Raw genomic sequence first — 21,251 nt, 5'->3', positions numbered from 1 at the left:
TGGAGCCCTCCTTCAGGTAAGAACCTCGTCACTGTTTAGAGACCTTGCTGCTGAGAGGTGACAGCAACCAAACCTAACTCGTACCAAAGACTTGACAGTGAACTGTCTAAACCTTTTTTTCATCAGTGGACTTACCCTAAAACGCCTCCTCTTTCTCTCTCATGAGCATTAAGCCAGTATACCTAAGAGGCGCCTGGGTGGCTCGGTAGGTTAAGCGCCTGACTGGTTCAGGTCATGATCTCGCGGTTCATGAGTTTAAGCCCCACATCAGGCTCTGTGCTGCTGGTACAGAGCCTGCTTGGGATTCTCTCTCTCTCTCCCTCTCTCTCTACCCCTCCCCTGCTTGTGCTCTCTCTCTCGAAATAAATAAACTTAAAAAAAGAAAAAAAGCCAGTATATCTAAGAACATTTGAGGTAGATCCTTTTACCCCCTATATCATTTTGGCCTCCATTGTGGATGAGGGCATGATCTGGCCCAGGGAAGAAGTGCCATAGAAATAATGGCGATATTGAAGCCTTGCTTACCTCAGATGACATGAATTTTATCTTCCTCCCTTTCTGCAATAATCAATCTCTCACATTCTGTCTTCAAGTCTTCTTTTTAATCCAGAAAATAGAAAATAATGTACAACGGTAGAAATAACTTAACCCAACCCATGGTTAATCTTTGTCCTTATAGACACAGACAATTTAATTGTCCCCTTTACAAAGGATCCCCAAGTTGGGAGGGGCAGGATGGACTACTAAGTCAAGTTAATGCTAAATGAGCCATGTTTCTTGAAGGCTTCCCTGAATGCATGAGCCATCAAAGTGAAAGGAAAACTATTCTTTAAGGTAAGATAGCTATTAAACAAAGGTTCCTCAAAAACAATCCACTCTCACGCTGAGAGAGAGTAAAGGTAAAGGGCACGTGAACCACATGAAATTTTAACACCCGTGGCTGAGTTGCTGTTTCTTTCTCCCATTTTATTACTCAGTATCTTGAATTTTTCCATTTAAAAAGTCTACGTTGAGAATCAAGAAAAAAAAAAAAAGATTTGTTTAAACTGTGAAAAATATTGAAAATTTTTAAAAATCATAAAATAATCCACTTCTTCTTATAACCTGTGCCACCCAAACGGTTGTGAATTTTATCACTGCAGAATTTCTCATCTGGATAATTTCCCTTAAACCCAGTAACGGAATCCTTTTCTGAAGCAACATTCTTGCGTCTTCCTCTTATAGTCTCATTTTTGTAAGTCTGTCAAAGCTAATTATCTCTCTCTTCAAATTTATGGCTCTTCAGTGTATCATAAACACATATATTATGAAAAGTTGAAGAAAACAAGTGAAGTGTGCATTATAGTGTGAAGGAAAAAGACAGACATAAATAATTATTCAAAGTATCCATTCTTTGTTAATAAAGTAAAGAGAAGGGCATTAGAAAGAGTGGATGGTGGGGGTGCCTGAGTGGCTCCGCTGGTTAAGTTCAAGTCTGACTCTTGACTTCAGCTAAGGTCATGATCTCACGGTCCCTGGGTTTGAGCCCTGCTTCCGGCTCTGTGCTGACAGTGAAGAGCCAGCTTAGATTCTCTCTCTCCCTCTCTCTGCGCCTCCCCCGCTCTTGTCTGTGCATGTGTGCTCTCTCTCATTCTCTTTCTCTCAAAATAGATAAACTTAAAAAAAAGAAAGAATGGATAGAAATACCAAAGCCAGCCAATCCCCCTTTCCTCTCCCATATATGGCTGTGCCCACCCCGTGAGCCAATACCAGAAACTCCTACACCATCACTTTAGGGTAAAGAGGGAAGCAAAATTCTCAGGTTTGCAATCCTTTGACATTCCAGACCACAGATAAACACGAACCCTACCAAACCTGTAACACAGACAGCTTGTGCCTCCGTGAAGGAAACAAAGACACAAGATAGGATTCTCACAAGCACAGCTATCATTAAGTGCCCTTACTTGAAACTATTTCTGAGTGTTCCAATTCCATCTGAGACCACAAACTTAAAGTTAATAAAAGGCTCCTGAATGATTCATATCAATCCTTTCTACCTAAGAACAGGATCAAACGCTGAAAAAGAAACCGCCCATTTGAATTTCAATGGTCTAAGGGCCAGATATCCCCATCCTCAAAGTATCAGTTTATCATACTTTGTCATCCTTAACGTTACTATTATATGTTCTTAGTTCATTGTGGGCTCTAGACATATTCCACTCTAACACATACAACCTGCCAAAAATATTTTTTTTAGTATGGTTATTTACTGTTATGACAAACAAGTTTCTTCAAATAGTCCTTGAATAGGTTCTGAGAATTAAGCAGCATGAAATCCAAACCTAAAATCATTGTTTCCATACTTCACCGAAGAAAATGAATGTGTTTTTAAAAAATCCAATAGCAGCTGCAAACCATTTAGGAATTCCTAGTTACACTGCAAAATACGCTTTCAACCATTTAGCCACAACAATTTCTAAACTGAGAAAGTTGCTTCTTTATATAAACCACCTCTGTTTACCAAACATCAGAGAGCCTCCCAGTAAAGGGCCAAGGCAGGATGTGAGTGGTGAGGGTGTGTTGCAATCCTGGAGGTGCTGATCTGCACACTCTACTGTGAGGAAATACCTTAAGTGATTAAAGATAAACACCACCTGCATGCTTTGCAAAGGGATCCATTGCTATAGCCACACACTCTCCTCTGGGATGGATGCAGGGAGAAAGGATGGACTGAAATACCACAGTGGATTAGAACTGGGACAATAGGAGCTCGGAACAGAAGATGGGAACAGGCAAAGGGAATGTATGTTTTACCCCCGCTGGGAACTCTGGCATTATTATCACTTAGACATTCTGAAGTTAAAAGCCAAGAATAAATGATTATATGAGTTTTATCTCTTTTCCTTTACTTAGCATCCAGAAAATTCTGTTGCGCTCTGACACGTCAAATTTCTTTGCGTTAATGTTGACCCCAGACACTCCCATTTATGAATTTATTTAACTGTCTGGTTATTGAACTCTCTTTGAAACAAACAAAATTCCAGAATAAACAAACATTTAAGAAAAGTAAAAAAAAAAAAAAAAAACCCAAAATGTCTGAAACACATTTTGCAAGGTATTTTTTTTAAAAAAAACTACAATAATGTACGACTTGACTATAGTCATTTATTTCCTATTACAAATCACCTCTGGATTCTTTCAACGGGAAAGAAGAAAATGCTTTCCAAAGGAATTAGAAATTAGAAGTTTATTACAACGAAGCTGTGATCTCAATAGCCTTTGGAAAAGTTTTTATCTAATAGTATCATCAGATATCTATATCAGATAATAGTATCTGATATCTATCTAATTAGATAGATCTATCTAGATAGATCTAATATCTATCTAATCATCCAACAGTATCATCAGATATCTATGAAATAACTAATATTGAAAACATATAATCATTTACCTGTCTACAATCAAGGTAGAGGTAAAAGTTACACTTCGTGCAAAACTCCAGGTAGTCGTTCACCTTGTGCACAGGTGAAAGCAATCCCTGAACGAAACCACTCCAGTGCGAGAAAGGAAAGAAACAGACCCAGGAACAGTCAGAAGTAAACACAAAAAAGTAAGATGACGTTCCTCAGAGGGACAGGAGACCAGCAAAACTAGACTGTCAGCAGGAAAAGTCAAAGGTTGAAATGTATTGTATGACCAGAGCAGCAACGTTAAGGAACTCCTAAGTTTATCATATTGGACAGCCTAATTAGAAGATCAGGAGCAAGATTCTTATTTTACACACAGAACTACATCTTACGATTTAAGATGTTGAAACAGAGGCTATCTAGCTGTCTTCAGACTGAAGCTCCCCTTCCCTAAAGTCTGCACGGAGCACATGGCTGCATTAACTTAGCTGGCCAAAGGTTTTGTGGGGTTTTTTTTTTTCCCCTAAGATGCTACGTGGCTGAGCTAAATGGCAGAAAAGGGCGGCTGCTAATCAACATGTACATCATAACTTGAAACAGAAGGCCTAGTTTATCAGAATCCCCTAGCAGAGAATGACCTATAAAGTTTAGGCCCCCATTCCTACCCTTACCACTTACATTCCTACCCTTGGTTGGCTCCTGTGGTTCAAATAATTGCCACCAACATCTTATACAAGCTTCCAGGTCCTACTGCCACTATGGCAAAGGTGAAGCATAAAGTGGTGATAAAAAAGACGGGGAAAGGAAGGACACACAGGCCAGAAGTATACGAGGCCAAGGGACAGCAAAGTGGGGATCCTCATTATCAAACAGCAGAGCTCGGCAAGGACCAGCACCATAGGAGAGACCACGTATCTTAATTTTGGCTCCCGTTCAAACTGATCTTACAACCTAAAGGAAGAGGACTGGTCCTTGGCGGAGCCCGGTTATTTCAAAAATCCAGTTGCTCACACAACCTTTTTGAGAACAAATGCTTCAGGCAGGTAAAGGCAGAAAAGCGTTGTAGCCAAGAGCACAGATTCAGGAGCCAAACTGCTCCAGCTATGTGAAAACTCGGGCTATGAGTATGAACATCTCTGTGTAGGGCAGCTGCTAGGCCAGAGGTGAATCAAAATGACCAAGAACTCCAATGAAGGGCCGTCTTCAGGCCATTTCAGCACACGTGTATAATGAAAACTGATAGGACTTCTCACTGTCTAAACAAATGCTATCAGGTGACTGTCGAGGCAAGTCCATTTTGATGCATTTTCTACAGTTGGCCAGGTCAGCGGGTTGTTATTACCATGTTACACAGATGACTGGATTAGTCAGGGTAATTTAACCTGTGGGAAGCAGCAACTCACAGGCCTGAGATGTTTACGACCACTCAAACCTGCACCCACCGCCACCCCAGGTACTATATCACCAGCTGAAGTACATTTCACAAATAAAGCCACACAGGCCTCGTGCAACGCAAGGCTCAGGAAAGGTAGAGAACGACAAACTTGTTCAAGAAAGTGAATTTCCTACTTTCACAGCATGAACAGGTACTGGCTAACTAGACTCCCACTAACTTCCTTTTCAGGACCAGATGAAAAGAAGGCAAGTAATTCCTAGAAGATATGTTGCCAGATACACAACCTTTATAAACTACAAGTGTTCGCCCTAGACCGAATAGACCAACACCAGTTACTAGAGTTGACACTTTTTCTTGAAGCTGTACTTTTAAGGACACACAATGATCATCTGCTCTAAAACAGGTTATAATAAGATTCAGGTACTATATTAAACCATATTAGATTAAGAGATGTTTTTTTTTTGGTCAACCTTTTCTGTTTATACATATTACGTATATAGAAAGAAATCCAAATCTGTGCTACAGAAATGCTCACATATGTATAAGGAATATATGAATAAGGATGTTCACTGCAGTAACGTTTAATTGGCAGAAAATGAGAAAGTACAAGAGTGTCTTCAATAAGGGATCACTTAATAAATTATGGAACATTTATTTATGGAATGCTAGATAACAGTTAAAAAGAATGACTTTAGGATCTATATGTAATGACTTGGGACACATCTCCAAAATACATTATGTGGAAAAAGTGAATCTCAGAACCATATGTATGATTCCATTTATGTAGAAAAAAATGCTAACATGTGATGGTGTACAATATATAGTACATATGTAAGTGAACAAAAGAAGGTCTGGAGAGATATTATAAACGATGCTAACTCCTGAGCAGGGGGAAACACTGAGGACAAGAATTAAGCCACTTTTTAATCTACTTGCTTTCATTTAGCAATTTATTCAACAAATATCTCGAGTTCTTCCTATGTACAAGTAGGTCTTTTTGTGGCCATGAGAATATGAAGATGAATAAAGAGATAAAATCCCTGTCCTCACTACCTGGTATTTTATTTCCATATTGTTTAAAAATTTTCTCACTTAAAAAAGATGTCATAACCCCCTCTCCAACACTTAGGCAACTGAACAACTTTTGCCGGAACATTTTCACTCGAGACAGCCCATTTCATCTTTGAACAGTTTTAATTTTCACATAATCAGGGTTTTTTTTTTTTTTTTTAACGTTTATTTATTTTTGAGACAGAGAGAGACAGAGCACGAACGGGGGAGGGTCAGAGAAGAGAGGGAGACACAGAATCTGAAACAGGCTCCAGGCTCTGAGCTGTCAGCACAGAGCTCGACGCGGGGCTCGAACTCACCAACCGCAAGATCATGACCTGAGCTGAAGTCGGACGCCCAACCGACTGAGCCACCCAGGCGCCCCAGGGTTTTTTTTAATAGTAAACCAAAGCTGGCTCCTAATAACTGCCAACCACCGATCCTAACTTTATCCCCTTTTGGCCAATAAAGAGCACATCTCGTCCTTCCTTCACTTGACGGTGCTTCAAATATTTTAAGAAAGCAATCATACCCTCTAAATCAGACCAAACACCTCCAGGTCTTCCAACTGTTCTTCACATACACGGTTTCAAGTCCTCATACCTTCCTGCCAGCTTCTTTCTAAAGGTTCTCCTCTTTACCTAATTTCCTCTAAAAGCCTGATGTCAAGCCGTGATCATGGTGCTGCCAAGTGTGACCTAGTCAAAGACGATCATCTGCCTCATTTTTAACCTTAATCTTCTTCTCCGCCACACCACCTAATAATCCTCTCCTCACACAAAGTGATTTTATTTGAAAAATAATGAAATAAGTGTCGTTCGAGAAAACAACGCAAGAAAGCCATGGCTACAGAAAGCTGGCAAGAAGACGCAAAGCATTTAGCACCCTGGGATTTTCCTAAATGTTAGTTTATTAACGACTTCCATTAACGTGGTCTCATAAAACCACAAGACCGTTTCATACGGCTAACCTGAACCATGAAACGATGCCCTGCAGGGTGCATCCAATGAGAGCAAGGATGCCCCTTTCACCAAGGTACCCCCAGCGCCTAGAAATAGTGCACAATATGCAGCAAGCAGTTGCTCAATTCCTAATCACTCGATGTTGGCTTATGCAGGAGTGAAACAAGACTCCAACCACTCAGCTTTAAGTCTGCACTTGGACGGGGTGGGGGGGCAAACAATTGGGAGACAGGCAAAGAATTCATAAAAATAGGCCTAGCCTTTGTGCTGTAAAGTCTTTGCGACTCTTACATACGTATTAATTCATTGGGGCCTAACAATCACTCCATGAGGTAAAAACAGATGACTACTGTTCACCTTCTGACAGACAAGGAAGGAGACGGAGGCAGACAGTCGTGAAGTGAAAAGTCATGAAGTTAGAAGGTCACGTGGCCGGGGCTGACAGGCAGCACAGTGGTCCTTTAACTCCTTCCAAGGGACCTTCTGCCGCACCTCCTCCTTTCTCCGCTCCTTAAGTAGTAAGAGTGTGTTTGAAAAGCTGTGGGTAAAGCCACACTGTGTACTTTCAACATCCTAGGGGAGCTCCTTATTTAAATCAGGGTTTCTCAACAGCAGCAACACTGATATTTTGGACCAGGTGTTGTGGGCACACGGTAGGTATTTAGCTTCATCTCTGGCTTCTACCCACTGGACAGCGCGAGCATCCACTCTGGTTGGGACAACCAAAAATGTCGCCCAACATTGCCAAACGTTCCTGGAGGGAGAGAGGGAGCAAAATCTCCACTGACTGAAAACCACGGATTTAAAGGAATCCTATAGTAGTAAATCCATTCCAGTGGCAGTAGTAATAATTTAAGAAAGCACGAAAATATTTTAGGAACGTGATTTTTCCCATATACAAACCATACTGCCATTAGCTCTTGAAAACATATGTATTTGAGTTTTCCTAAGATCTAAAGGTTCAGAGGGGACTACTAAAAGCATACTTTACCTCTGTGAGCTCCCAAGGCACCAGGATACTGTTTACCACAAATGAGCAAAACCAATCATCTCTCTTATTTCTTCCCCTTGCTATCCATTCCAGGTGATGCCTCCAAAATCGTCATCCCTTTTCGCCTCTCCTACCTTAACACTACTTCCTTAAAGCCCTTTCCTGGGCACCAGTCCCTTTACATTCACGCTCAATCACGGAGTTGCTTTCAGCATCTAACAAACAATCAAAGAAAGAAAAATAACCAACCACTGTGAGAATAAAGGGCACTGGCCGAGCTTGTCTTTTAGAGCCGTGCAATCCTTTTGAGTCAGTTATGACCCAGGTCGAATCCGCACAAACAGACCCGCAGCACTTCAGCCCTTTCCTTTGAAGGGGAAGAAGCCTCTGTCCAGACAGGAGTTTTCTGGAGGTGTCGAAAGATATCGTGAGAGGAGAGAAGAGATCTACAGCAATGTGTCCTAATAACGTCTTCACGTGCACAAGTAAACACTTACATAGTTGAAGGCTGGAGGGTCCGCCACACGAAATGACACAAGCAGATTCTACGCAACAGGATGGAGATTTAAGGAACTAGAAAGGAAATTCTGGAAGTTGTTAGTCAGAAAATTAAATGTTTCACTTAAGTTTTCCACAGTGGTTAAGTCATCGCTGAGGAGGACGAATGTTAGTTATTCGTATTTTAAAAGAGTCTACTTTAGCTTAAAGGTCACTCCAACCAATGGGAGGTGCACTGTAACTAAAAAGAAGTGTCTAAATTATTCCTAAGGAATCACTTTCTTTCTGTCAGAGGAAGTACTGCAAGCCTTTTGAGACTTTTTTGAAATTCCCCCAAGAATAGTGCGCACAGCTTGCCTTGAAACTCCTGAGCCACAGTAGTAATTTCCTTTCTCTATGCGCGTGTGTATGTGGTCCTGAGGGAATGCTGCACTTTCTTCCCCAAATGGAGTTGCTTACCCACAAGTCAAAAGCTCCTCAATAACAGATAGAACAGCCACGTAGACTTAAGGGAGGAAAGAAAGGTGTGCTCCTTCCCTGATCCATTAAATGAAATTCTATGATCTTTAAGTATTTATTATACAGCAGGCTTTCAACACCATCTTCTGAGTACTTTTATCCAACCTTACTTCTTTAGTTCTTTAACTTTTCTTATGTTTATTTTTTTTTTTTAATTTTTTTTTTCAACGTTTATTTATTTGTGGGACAGAGAGAGACAGAGCATGAACGGGGGAGGGGCAGAGAGAGAGGGAGACACAGAATCGGAAACAGGCTCCAGCCTCTGAGCCATCAGCCCAGAGCCCGACGCGGGGCTCGAACTCGCGGACCGCGAGATCGTGACCTGGCTGAAGTCGGACGCTTCACCGACTGCGCCACCCAGGCGCCCCAACTTTTCTTATGTTTAAACACAAGAGTTTTTTGGGGTTTTTTCTTTTCTTGAAGTTAGGAGAATGAATCAGTTCTCAGCGATAGCTGGTTTTCCAGGAGCTACATTTCCAACTCACACACACACGAATAATGAATTTTTGGAATGGGTCTGTCTGAAAAGCATGCTGAAAAGTATTTTTTTTTTAAATTTTTTTTTTCAACGTTTATTTATTTTTGGGACAGAGAGAGACAGAGCATGAACGGGGGAGGGGCAGAGAGAGAGGGAGACACAGAATCGGAAACAGGCTCCAGGCTCTGAGCCATCAGCCCAGAGCCCGACGCGGGGCTCGAACTCACGGACCGCGAGATCGTGACCTGGCTGAAGTCGGACGCTTAACCGACTGCGCCACCCAGGCGCCCCTGAAAAGTATTTTTAATGAAAATTTGATTTGGGGGGGTCCTAGAACTTTGGAGCAGTTATCTGTAAATCAGCCACGTTTCAAAAAACCCAAAAAACGAAAAACCAAAACAGAAATCAATGTCAAATTAGTTTGAAACAGCAGAAAAGTAAAGCATATTATTTTACTTAAAACGTCATGAGAAGGGCATATAACTTGGCCTGAAGCTGTTGAGAGGTCACTGGTAACAAGCCTGATGCTGATTAAAATACAAGCAAACCAGTTATCCCCTTAAACCTAGCTAGAATACTGAAAAGCCTACAAAGAATATACCCAGTCTTGGATACAAGAGGTTGATTTAGCATTTTAACTTCTGTGAAGTAGTATGGACTGTGAAGCAATACTGTTGAACAAACGAACTGAAATTTTTAAATTCAGCCTCTTCTCCATTATTTGCGCTAATGAAGAGTTAAGTGGCATACAAAATCAAATCTATAGTTAATCCAAAATCATTGGCCTCCTCCCCAATAGTTTCATTAGTTATGAGTAAGAAACACCGAAATTCAATTTCTCTTATTGCTTCTTCCCACTCTTTGATAAAGGTGCAAAAGGTCAGTGAAAAGACCAAAAGGTTGGCTGCCAGAGGAGAAGGAAAAACAAAGTAAGCAGTTATAGGGTCTGAAAACTAGATAAACAGCCTCTGAGTAATAGAGTGAAGAAAATGCAAAGCTATTTGGGAGAGTTAAAAGGTAGGTATTATAAAAATTGTAGGACTGAGTGAGTTTTAAATATGTTCCTCTTTATAAGATTTTGACGTCTGACTGATTTCACAGCTATCTATCATGAGTGATGTGGAAAAGATGACAGAATTTAGCCATCCTAAGATCAAGAACACAGTATAAGACTGTTAATTAACAAACATAGAGCACTAATCACAAATAAAATTCCATAAATGGCATTACATAACATGTAAGTACTTCAAACGTGTCTAAGAATTACTATGTGATGTATAAAATGGTTTATTATACTGGATTCCTTGTATGGAAGTAGCACTGAGAAGAGAAACAGGGAGAAAGACCCCCCCCCCCCAACCACACACACACCATTCTTATCCCAACCAATGGAAGAGCTCTGTCAGGAAACCTCTTTAGACACAGTTGGCTATTGGTTTCATGGAGATATTTAGAAAATAACTCTACATAACTCTATTTTAATGTTTAAAATTCTCCTCTTTCTTCTTACAGAAATGTCAGTAAACCAGGTTTCCTCCTATCAGGTAGCACAAACCTACAAAGATTCTAAAATTTGCTCTTACAATTCTAGTAAGTCAGGATAGAAAGTATCAAACACACTACCTCTTTGAAAACCCAGTTTTCCCTGGGAAAGAACTCAGCCCCAAGAGCGGTTGGTAGATTATGATTAATGATTAACTAAATGTGCTTCTACTTTTCTGGTCTCTGGCTATCCAGTGCTAAATAAAATGCGCCACAACCAAAGAACATAAATAACATAATTAAATATGTATCGGAGCTTTAAAAAAAAATGCTTCTTAAGAACTAAAAGACACTTGTGAAACACAAAGAAATGAAATTCCAGGAAGTTTTTCACAAACTTAAGGCACACCCTGTGTGGGCTATGGAAGGCTTTTCAAGAAGCCAACTGTCAATCCTATCACCCAGGATAGCAGTTGAACAGGAGAAGCCAATGAAAAGGTTCCTAGGAAAAATTTAGAAATGGTTTGGCATTACAAGCCTGCAAAATGATTTACCTTCAATTTACCTGCCAGTAATTTACCTTCAACAGGATATTCAACAGGATAAGAAATGGGAAACCAGGTTCATTTATAAGGAAGTTTAGCACTGGACTAGTATGTTGACATTTCCTGGATCTGTTCCCGAAATGGATAAGAACATTTTGGATATGTTGCAGTTTTCTCCAATACTCAGTAATTAATAAGTTTACTATCAACTGAATTTTATGTGATAAACTCTTCAGAGTGAGAACCACACAGAGCTATGCAGTCTGGAAACTGTGTATAAATTACGCACACTCTGAAAGTTATAATGGTGCTAACAGAGTGAAAAGGTCATGAAAACACTGGACTTATCCAGGTCAAGTAAGGCTACCGCCATTTTGAAATTCTGAAGACTGCGCTGTCAGGCTTTTTGGTTGTGCCTGAATGATTACACCTTTGTCAAGTCAGTCTCTCTTTGACTTGAAAATGAATTTGTCAACGGGAATTTACTTTAAAATTTTAACCTGGCCTTCAATTCCAAATACAAAGAATGAAAAATGTCTCTTGTTACCACAAGTAATTAAAACTATTTTAGGAAAAGATCACTTGTCAACTGAGACTCTCCCGAATATACAAAAAAGTGCAAGTGTGTTGGGGGGGCGGGGGGGGGGGTGGTTAAGGGTCATTTGACTACTTGTCCAGAAACTACCTTTCACCAGAGGTACTGCAGCTTCAAACCCAAGCCTTTTTGAACTCCCTGCTCTCTTAACGGGGCTATTAGGGACCCACACAAAACCCAGGCTCCTTCCAGCAGCCTGGAACCATGGAAGACTTCTATTTCACCTCGCCCACCCTTTTTGTTTGCTTGTTTGTTTTTTTAATTCACCTCTATGCTTGTAAATATGTAAGGAAACAAATCAAAAGAGGGAAAGAACTGATTAGACTGACTTCTCAACCCAAACCAGGCAGAAAGAGAACTAATCGATATTTAGTACTTTGGACATATTGGCCCTAAGAAGGGAAACAATAGCAATAAAACAGAAAAGAATCCTATTCGTCTTTATTTTTATCATCACCATTATTATTATTTGGCTCTGGTTGATTATTGCTCTTCTTTAGGGTTTTTCAGATAGCCCAATCTGAGGACTAAATATAATTGTTCTGTGGCCCAAGCAGAGCCCAACTATAATCCAGTAGCCAATCAAGAAAATGAAGATCAAGATTTTCTTTGCGACCTCTGCTTTCAAGATTTTATCTCATACACAGGCTAAGTTAAGGTAGCCTTTCATTTCAAGGGCTAATATGAATTTTTAAATTAATTATTTTTAAAGAAAAAAAATAGCTTATAGAAGTGGATAACATTATCTTCTTTCCTTTGTGGTACACAGGATTTACAAGCAACTCTTTGCTTAAGATTTAAGGCTGTTTATTTTCATTACTCTCATCACACATACTTCCCACTGACATATGTGAAACACAGTTGAAGCTAGAATATATCCCTGTTCCATACACAGCCTTGGCGTTTACATCAATCTAATCAATGGGCTAAATTATTGTCAAAAAATTGACAGAAAAATGCTATTTTTCAGGCAATTTTTCAAGTCTGTTGTTAACTTGCTAAACGGGGATTCACTATGCTACTTATAGTTCAGGTCTGCTCCATTCAAGTAAGATTGTCTTTGCATTTTCAAAAGTAAGCTCTGGCTTGGGCTTTCTACCTCCTTCCAGGTAACGTCAGAATCCAGGACTTGCTTCCACCTGCGTATGTGTTATAAGCCAGGCGCGCGCACCCAGAGTCCTCCCTCTACCCGTCCGCAGGCCCAGACGGCACCCTCCGGAGAACCTAACCCAAACACGAAAACTTTCTGGCCGCTTACTCCACTGTGCTCGCCAGTGATCAAAGGCGACCGGGCACCAGGAGGGGCACTGGCTTTTGTTCCAGCGTTGCCCAGCAGGCGAGGTAACGCCACAGCAGTCCCCCCCCCCCCCCGAAAGGTCGGGAGAAATTCCCTGGAACTGAGATTTTGGTGCCTCACGAAAAAGCAGCCAATTTTTACGCAATCCTTGCGTGTGGGGTGTACAAACACGTGAAAAGAGGGCGTGGAGCAGGCAGGGATGAAATTCTCAGTGCCTTTCAAATTCTACTTCAGTCTTAGGTTCACAAAGTGAGTCTCCCCATAGGTGGAAGTGCGCGAGGGTGGCGGGGAGAGGGAGACCACGCGGACTGGAAGAGAAATAGGTACGAAAAGGGCACGCGAGATACAGTCTAGATGCAGGTCCAGCCCCGCCTCCGGGTACAATCAGAAAAGCTACAGTGTGTCAGTGGCTTTCGGCTTCCTGTTTGTAAAGCCAGAACCTCCCTCCCTGACTTCGGTGACAGACGTTCTTCCTCAAAACAGAGTCCGCCTCTTCTTCGCGCTCGGGCTGGATCGGGGGCAGGAGGAGTGTGGGGCGAACGCAGCGCGGGCAGCCGCGGCGGAGGGGGCAGGGCCGCGGGGCGCAGCGCCCCTCCCAACCGGGCGGCCTCCAGGGCAGAGCTGGGCCGCCAGGCGGACAAAGCGCCTCCCGCTCCCTCCCCCACGACCGCGCACCGAGAGGGAGGGGGAAGGCGGGATGTGGGAGGTGGAAGAGGAGGGGGTGGAGGGAAGGTGCAGCCGGCGGGACTGGGCTGGATCGCGCCGAGGAGGGTGGGGAGGAGGAGGGGCTGGGCGGCCTCGGAGAACTGGGAGGAGGGAAGGATTCTTGAAGCCCAAGATAAACAAATTGTTCCTCTTCACGTGCGGGGTGGGGGGAGGTGGAGAGGGTGGGGAGCGAGCGCCGAGGCCTCTCCTCTTCCCCTCCCCCCAGCCGGCTCTTTGTCAAGGAGCGCCGGCCGGAGTGCCGGGCGAAAGCCGGAGGAGGCACCGACACCACCGGGGGCGCCCAGGGCTCCCAGACCCGGGATGTGCGCGGTGTATAAACCGCACACGGAGGGGGACGCCCACACCGGGCCCTGCGCTGCGGATTGAGGTGCAGTCGGCCAGGGAAACCCGCGACAGCGCGCGGCCGCGCCGCGCTCCTGGATTCCCACAGCCGGGCGCACCCCGCACACGCGCGCAGCCTGGAGCCAGGCGGCGCGGTGGGGGAGGGGGCTGCAGACACCTTTCCCAAGCTTCCGGCCTCCCCCCCAACCCCCCAACACACACCCAGAAAGGAAAGCAAAAGAGCAGGAGAGAGAAGATAAGAGAAAGGATTCTACCCTCAGGGTTAGGGGGTGGGAACTGCCCCTTCCTCCCAGGGAAGTTAAGCCATTGGCTGCTCCTCTACCTCGAACCCACCCACCCAGCCATTTAAGCTTCTTTCACCTCCCTGCTACCTTCCACTTCTCCCGGCTTATTACACTATCCTGGAAAGTTGGCGGGGAGCGATGTGGAGGTTGAAGCTAGCAAGCTCCGTGCGAGCAAGTTTAAGAGGATGAGGAGAAAGAATCCCCAGTGGAGCTGGCGTGGCCCGGACCCTGGGCGCAGGCCGAGGGCGTAGCTCTCCCCTGATCCCCACGCCCGGCCGCTCCCCCCCACCCCCCGGACCCTCGCGGCCGCTCCACCTGCCGGGCCAGCCTCGGGGCTGGAGCGGCGAGGGAGCGCACCCGCTCCCCGCATCCGCGCGCGCTCCCGTCAACGCGCGCGCGCAGCCACCCTCGCTCGCTTCTCATCCACTTCAAAGTTCATTCACAAAACTCTCAGACTTTCTCAGCCCAAAGGGGGTTAGCTAGGGAGAAGAGGCGAGAGACTCTCCCTTCCCCTTCCTCCCCCCAGGGGTTGAGGGCCTGGTGCCCGCCCAGAATCGGCAACTGCATCAATTTCTCTCTGCACCCGGCGGTTGTGCTGAGAGGGGTGGGTGAAGGGGGGGGGGGGCTGGTCTGGAGAAGCGAAGCGGCACGGCGAGGGGTGGGGTGGGGAGTCGTGAAGAGGAGGAGCGAGATTTCAACTCTGGGTTCACTCTCTTTCAAATCGGTATCTAAGAAAGGGAGAGGGGGGGAAACTTTTCCAGTGCCTCACTCCGACGCTTCAGGCTCCCTCCGCCCCTCGCAGTCGTGACTGGCTTCTCCCCTCTCGCCCCCTCTTCCCCAAATCTGACAACCCTGACAGATTAACAGGTAGCGACGACGACAGCTTTTTCCTCAGAAAAGTTGATGTTAACCCTTCGGTTTCAGCCCACCTCGCCACCGTGCAAATCAAACACCCGTCCCCCCATGTAAGAAGCTCCACGCCCCCCCCCCCACGCGCGCGCCCCACGCCTGCTGCCAGTGCGCCCTCACCATGATCAGCGTGTGGTTCCTCTGCTCCGCCGAGGCAGCCTCCGCATCTTGCTGGGGTTTGCTCTGGTGCTGCTGCTTGCCCGTGCCGGCGCCGGATTTCTTGGCTCTCTGCTCCAGGGTCCGCTGATAGAGGCTCACAGTGTCCCGGCGCTCCAGCTCCAGCTGCTCCACCTGAGCCTGCTGATACCTGTTCTCGCAGTTGACGTGGTGCCGCCGGCAGCCCTCGATGCGCTGGCGGAGCCGCTCCACCACGGTGCTGTGCTTAGGGACGGCCGCTGAGCCGCCGCCGGGGCCCCCGGAGCCGCCGCCGCCGCAGCCGGCAGCGGGGTGATTGCTACTCGGAGCAGCGGGAGTACTATTGGGAGTATTATTCACACCGATCCCGGCCCCGCCGAGGCTGCTGTTCAGGCTACTGTTGATGCAAATACTACTGCCATTCGCGGCAGCAGCGGGGGCTGCGAAATCCCCCATCCTGCTCCCCGGGCACACTATTTTGGAAGAACTTTTTTTTATCCACCCCCCTATCAGCCTCCTCCTTGGGTCCAAGAATTAAAATAGTTTAAGTGGAACGCGGGGGAGACGCAAGCACATGGATGGAAACAGCGATCTCGACGGGGCGAAAAAAAGGGGGAGAGATTTTGGGGTAGGTTTTTTTTTGTTTCCTTTTTTTAAACTGTAAAGCTCGAGGGGGAAAAAAGAAGGGGGGGTGTTATCAGAATACCATCAGACACCTATCAACAAAAAGAATCACAACAAACTGAGCCAGCAGCAAATCGGGTTGCAACTCAAGGGGAGATCCGCTCCTCTCCTGCCTTCTTTTTATAATCCATTATTTTCTAATAAATTCCAGGAGATTTCCGGTGGTTGGCAAGCATTTTCTCCCTACGTACCGAAAAATACACCCCATGTACACACACAAGCATATGCCTCCAGTGCGGACACGCGCGACACACACTCACTCCACACCGCATCGGAAAACGGCAAGCTTGCTTATTGCAATTTCCTTCCACAAAAAAGTTTTGGTGTTTATGCCGCCCCGTGTTCTCAAAGTACTTTGGCTGCTCAGTTGCATTTCACAGGAACCTAGATATCGAATCCTCGGGCTGGGGGAAGTAAACACATGGACAGTCCGAGGCGACTGCAAAAGTAGATCGGTGAAGTCCTTTGCAAAACGCCGCGCGGAGAGCAGCCCCTAACGCTCGGCTGGGCTGCCGCTGCCGCCGCTGCTCCTGCCACCATCACAATGATCAACTGCTCGCCGCCGCCGCCGCCGCCGCCGCCTCCTCCTCCTCCTCTCGCTCCTCCACCTCCTCCTCCTCCTCCATGCCAGCGGAGTGATATCAGGACGCGCGAGCTCAGTAAACACGGCAGCGGCGGCGGCTGGAGGCCGTGAGACAAGCCGGGGGACACGGCGCAAAACCCGGCCCGGACTCACCCGGCAGGAGCGGGCGCCGCACGCACCGGCACCCGGCTCCCGCCTCCCTCGCCTCGCCCTCCCCGCCTCTCCACGCCCCCAACCTCACTACTACCCTGACTGGAAGCTGAGCTGCCGGAAAGAGAGGAAGAAAAGATTCTGGGGGATCTCGGGAATGAATCAACTTTTGACCTGTGTGTGTGTGTGTGTGTGTGTGTGTGTGTGTGTGTGTGTGTACACGCGCGCGCACGTGTGTGTGTGCGCGCGCGCGAAGATGGCCGCGTGGACGCGCCTGGCTGGATTTCCTTATTCCAAGCGAGATATCATGCAAGCCCAAGTTGTTGTTATACATTTATGCATTATATTGCAGAACTGTGCATGACCAGGCAGAAACATTGAAGCTTCACAGCAGTTGTCTGTCATTCCTACCCATGTGGAAAGAAAAAGGCAAATGAGTGACTCGTTTTTAAAACCCAGGTAATAAGTCCTTGCTTGTAACAACCCTGCTTATGGACACTTGTTCAAACTCTAAGCCAATCTTAACACACAAATGCCGAATTCTGAACAAAAAGAAATAGGCACAAAAAAAACCTTGGAATTTTATTTAATTCTCTGTACATGATTGTTGTTATTAAGGCAATTATTGTTTTAGTTACCCTTGGAAAAAAATTAAAATAAAGCAAGCAGGGACTTGGAGGTGAGACTAACAGTACATTTTAACAGACTGTTTTGAACACTAGGTGCTAATGACAGCAGTAATTAAGGGTCCTTCGTAAATCAAGTGGAAAGATTGCGGATTTCATGGACTAGAACTATAGGAAAAACACAGCATTTCACAGTTTGTCATGACCAAAACAAAAACAAGCAAAAATAACAGGCTTACCTTATTGCTAGATATATTTCTTTCTGTTTAAACGAATGTACAATAACTATAATTAAAATGGAATAACTACCACAGAAAGCAATCTAAACTTTCCTTTGTCTTTCCAGCTATTGAATATTTAAAAAAAAAAAAAAACACTAAGGATCAAACATAATATCCCTGAATCTGAACTTAAGTAAATGCATATACATAATTTAAAAACAAATTTTAATGGAGAAACAGCATTTCTGTGATCATCGGTATTACAAAATCTTGATTGTGAGCTATTAATAATAAGGCATTTTGTATTATCTCAATAAATCTTATAGAATTAGTTTTTAGGGTAAAAATACACCCCAGTTTTCTAAAATAGCCAGGAATAAAAGAACTTTGGATCTCATGCATTAGTCATGAGATCTGATTTAAACCATCTTCATTTCTTGGCATTGCAGATTAGCATAGGATGCTATTTCTAACCTCATAATGTCAGCAATAAGAAGCTATATTTTTCTTCAATTAATCAGGCCTATATGGTAAACTATATCTTTAACATCCACTGGATTATATGGTAAAATGGGCAGCAAAATATTGATTAATGTGGTGTGAGATTACCTCTAAGTAGCGAAACCAAGGTGAGAGAGTATCTTTCATTGAAGCTCAGAGGGCTACTTAGTAAATATACAATTCTCTGTATAGAAACTGCCCCTCCTTCAAGTCTGTTAGAAAATTTAACGAATTAGTTCTATAGCAAAAAGTCAGTTCAGGTTCTAACAACATAGAGAAAATTATAAGAAAACGACATCACAAAGTGGCCTTTGTCTTTTTCACATATTAACTATATAGTATCTCTATTAATTCAGGAAACACATGGCCTCGCTGCAGAGAGGAAGCTATGACTCTGCATTCACGCTATCTCTCTTCACTATACTTCAATTCTCATTCCTTCTCCTACCCCAAGCACCTACATCGCCCATAAAAGACTGCAGTTTGATTTACAGAGGCAGCAAGTTTGAGGGTCTTGAGTACTGTGTCTTCGTTTTTGAAACCTGTGTTATAATTCTAGCTTTTCCTGTGACTCTGAATTTTTCACTGAGAATTTGTCAATTTCGAAAAAAAAAATTGATGGCAATAGCAGCAACATGCATTCCTATCAAGCTGTTTACCTCTCCAATCACGAAGGGAAACCAAAAATACACAAGAATTTGCATCCTTCCCTTTGAGGGACCAACAGGTGGAGGAGCACACTTTGTGGCTTTACCCCAGAGTTCCCCAATGACAAATGGAGCTATTCTTGCACAACAACAGCATAGTTTGCTGTTTGAGTTTAGTGCATGAGTGGACTATACAAAAAAGAAAGATTGACTCCTCACGGTTGTATGTACACACACACACACACACACACACACACACACACACACTGGCACCCATCTTTCATCTCATCAAGATGGTGAGCCACAAGCTCCAAGACCAAAATGTAGGGACAGGAAAGACTGTGAAGTTGGGTAATAGGCAATATGGGAGAAGAGTCTTTGAGGAAATTGACCTGGGCAGTACTCCACTGTGACATACTTGAGGTAGAAACCCCATCCTAATTGTGCAGGCTGATTAGATGAAAGGAGCAGGAAGTGAACAAGGCTTGAGTCTTGAGCAACATAGCCAAGTCATCCTGAATTAGAGATGTTAATCTACTCCCGTGACAGAAGAAACAGAAGCTTTTATACGGGCTGCTTCTGGACTCTTGTGATACACTCCCATAAGGTTGCCAGCTTTGTTGGTCACCATCCTAAAGAACTCCTTGGAAGTCATAGAGAAGTCCAAGTTCTGGAGAAGCTATTTTAGTCCCTTTTCCCTACCAAGCACTCTGATAGCATGCCCATCTTTATCTCTCCTTTGAGCCTGCTATGAAGCAAAACTTCGAGATGGGAGCTATGGACACATCCTCAATGCTGTTGCTGTAGAATAGCAAAGAAATCTGAGATGCCATAGCAATGATGAGAAAGAAATTATGTGGCTGCCTCCCCAGACTTTGATGATATCTTTCTGAATACCAAAAAGAAGAGCATGATGAATAAGTACCTGGACCAGGTTGTCCTGAGGCTCTGGCTCTGAGCCAAAGCTGGCAGTTCTAAGGAATTGAACCAGACTCACTTTTCTTTCAGCCAACTCTGCATCATCCTCCCATGTCCATCTAATAGGGCCCAGTGTCCCAGTGTCAAAAAAAGAGGTCTTTGTATAGAAACTCCAGTATACGTGCCACTAATGCTTCCCTGTTAATGCGGATCAATAGAACAGTTTCATCATTGTGCCGTAAAAGAATACTTGGTGACCAAGGTAGAGTAGGAACTCTCTGCTGCCCGTCTATGGGTGAGCAAACCTTTGTATATGCCCACACAGTGGGCCCTGATGGTCCTGAATTACTAGCAGCAGTGGGGTGTGCCATCAATTGTCTAGCAAGAGCTATCGTCTCACTAGTTTCACAGATATACGGCATGGCAGTGGAGGGCACAAATGAACCTCAGTGATGGGCAACCAGCCTCAGAGCAGTGGAGGCAATGATGGGACTAATATGAGGTGGGTATGGGAACACATAAAAGAGGCTTTCAGTGCAGGTGTGGGGATCTAAAAAGGCTTCCCCAGAACTTACTCCAAAAACTGGGTGGAAGTAAGCCAAGCAAAAGTTGGGGGTGGAGGTATGCAGTGGGGAGCTAGGAGACAGCTCGAGCAAGGCCCAGATCCATTTCAGCAAATCTGCCAGTCGTTCTCTCCCCGGAGCATGAATGTGGGAGGATGTACTGAGAAATGAGACCAAGGCTGGGGAGGTCAGCAGGATCCAGGTTGTACGAGGCCAGAAGTTCAGACCGTATTTCTCCAACAGTGCTGCCATTGAAAGAATTAAAGTTGATTCACTTTTTACTCTGGCAATGCAGTGGATGTATTAATATAGCGTTTTCTAGAGTATGTTCTGAAGAACCTGGTCCTGTAAGATGTTTCACCAGAAAGGCTTCTAGAGCTAAGAAAGTTTAGGAGATGATTGCTACCACATCTCTCTCAAAGAGTCATGACCACATTGAAGGCCACTAGAAATCTTGCAGCAAAGCATACTTAGTTAGCTGTGTTTAACCTAGTAATGCCCAAATCCTGTTATGTCCCACAGAATGAAACATATTAGAGAGAGCTCTGTGTAGGAGAGAGTAAAAATCAAAGACAGTTCTAAACCCACTTAAGTTCACGATGATTACCTGGGCAGGCAGCCTCTGACAAATACTGAACTCCCTTTACCATCTGCTCTGTCAGAATCACTAGCACCCAAGACTCAAGACCCTTCCCTAACCTTAACTGGGTGTGTTGAGTTCTGACCTTTGAGTAATGGGAAAGTAGCAACACAAAGGCACAAA

General features: G+C 44.5%; 1 protein-coding gene across 2 annotated transcripts in view; it reads right to left on the bottom strand.

Moving 5' to 3' along the window:
• MAML3 (mastermind like transcriptional coactivator 3) overlaps window positions 1-17,311 on the bottom strand; it is a 416,215-nt gene extending 398,904 nt beyond the window's left edge. For both annotated transcript variants that reach the window (XM_045467188.1, XM_045467197.1), the window contains exon 1: window positions 15,581-17,311. In XM_045467188.1, coding sequence (XP_045323144.1) covers window positions 15,581-16,051 — 471 coding nt within the window. In that variant the 5' untranslated portion in view covers window positions 16,052-17,311. The remainder of the gene's footprint in view (window positions 1-15,580) is intronic.
• Window positions 17,312-21,251: the final 3,940 nt, after the last annotated feature.

This window comes from Leopardus geoffroyi, chromosome B1 (genome assembly GCF_018350155.1).
Source record: "Leopardus geoffroyi isolate Oge1 chromosome B1, O.geoffroyi_Oge1_pat1.0, whole genome shotgun sequence".
NCBI classification, from domain to species: Eukaryota; Metazoa; Chordata; class Mammalia; order Carnivora; family Felidae; genus Leopardus; species Leopardus geoffroyi.
Note: the sequence above shows the minus strand (reverse complement) of the source record. Positions and strands in the feature narration are given on the sequence as shown.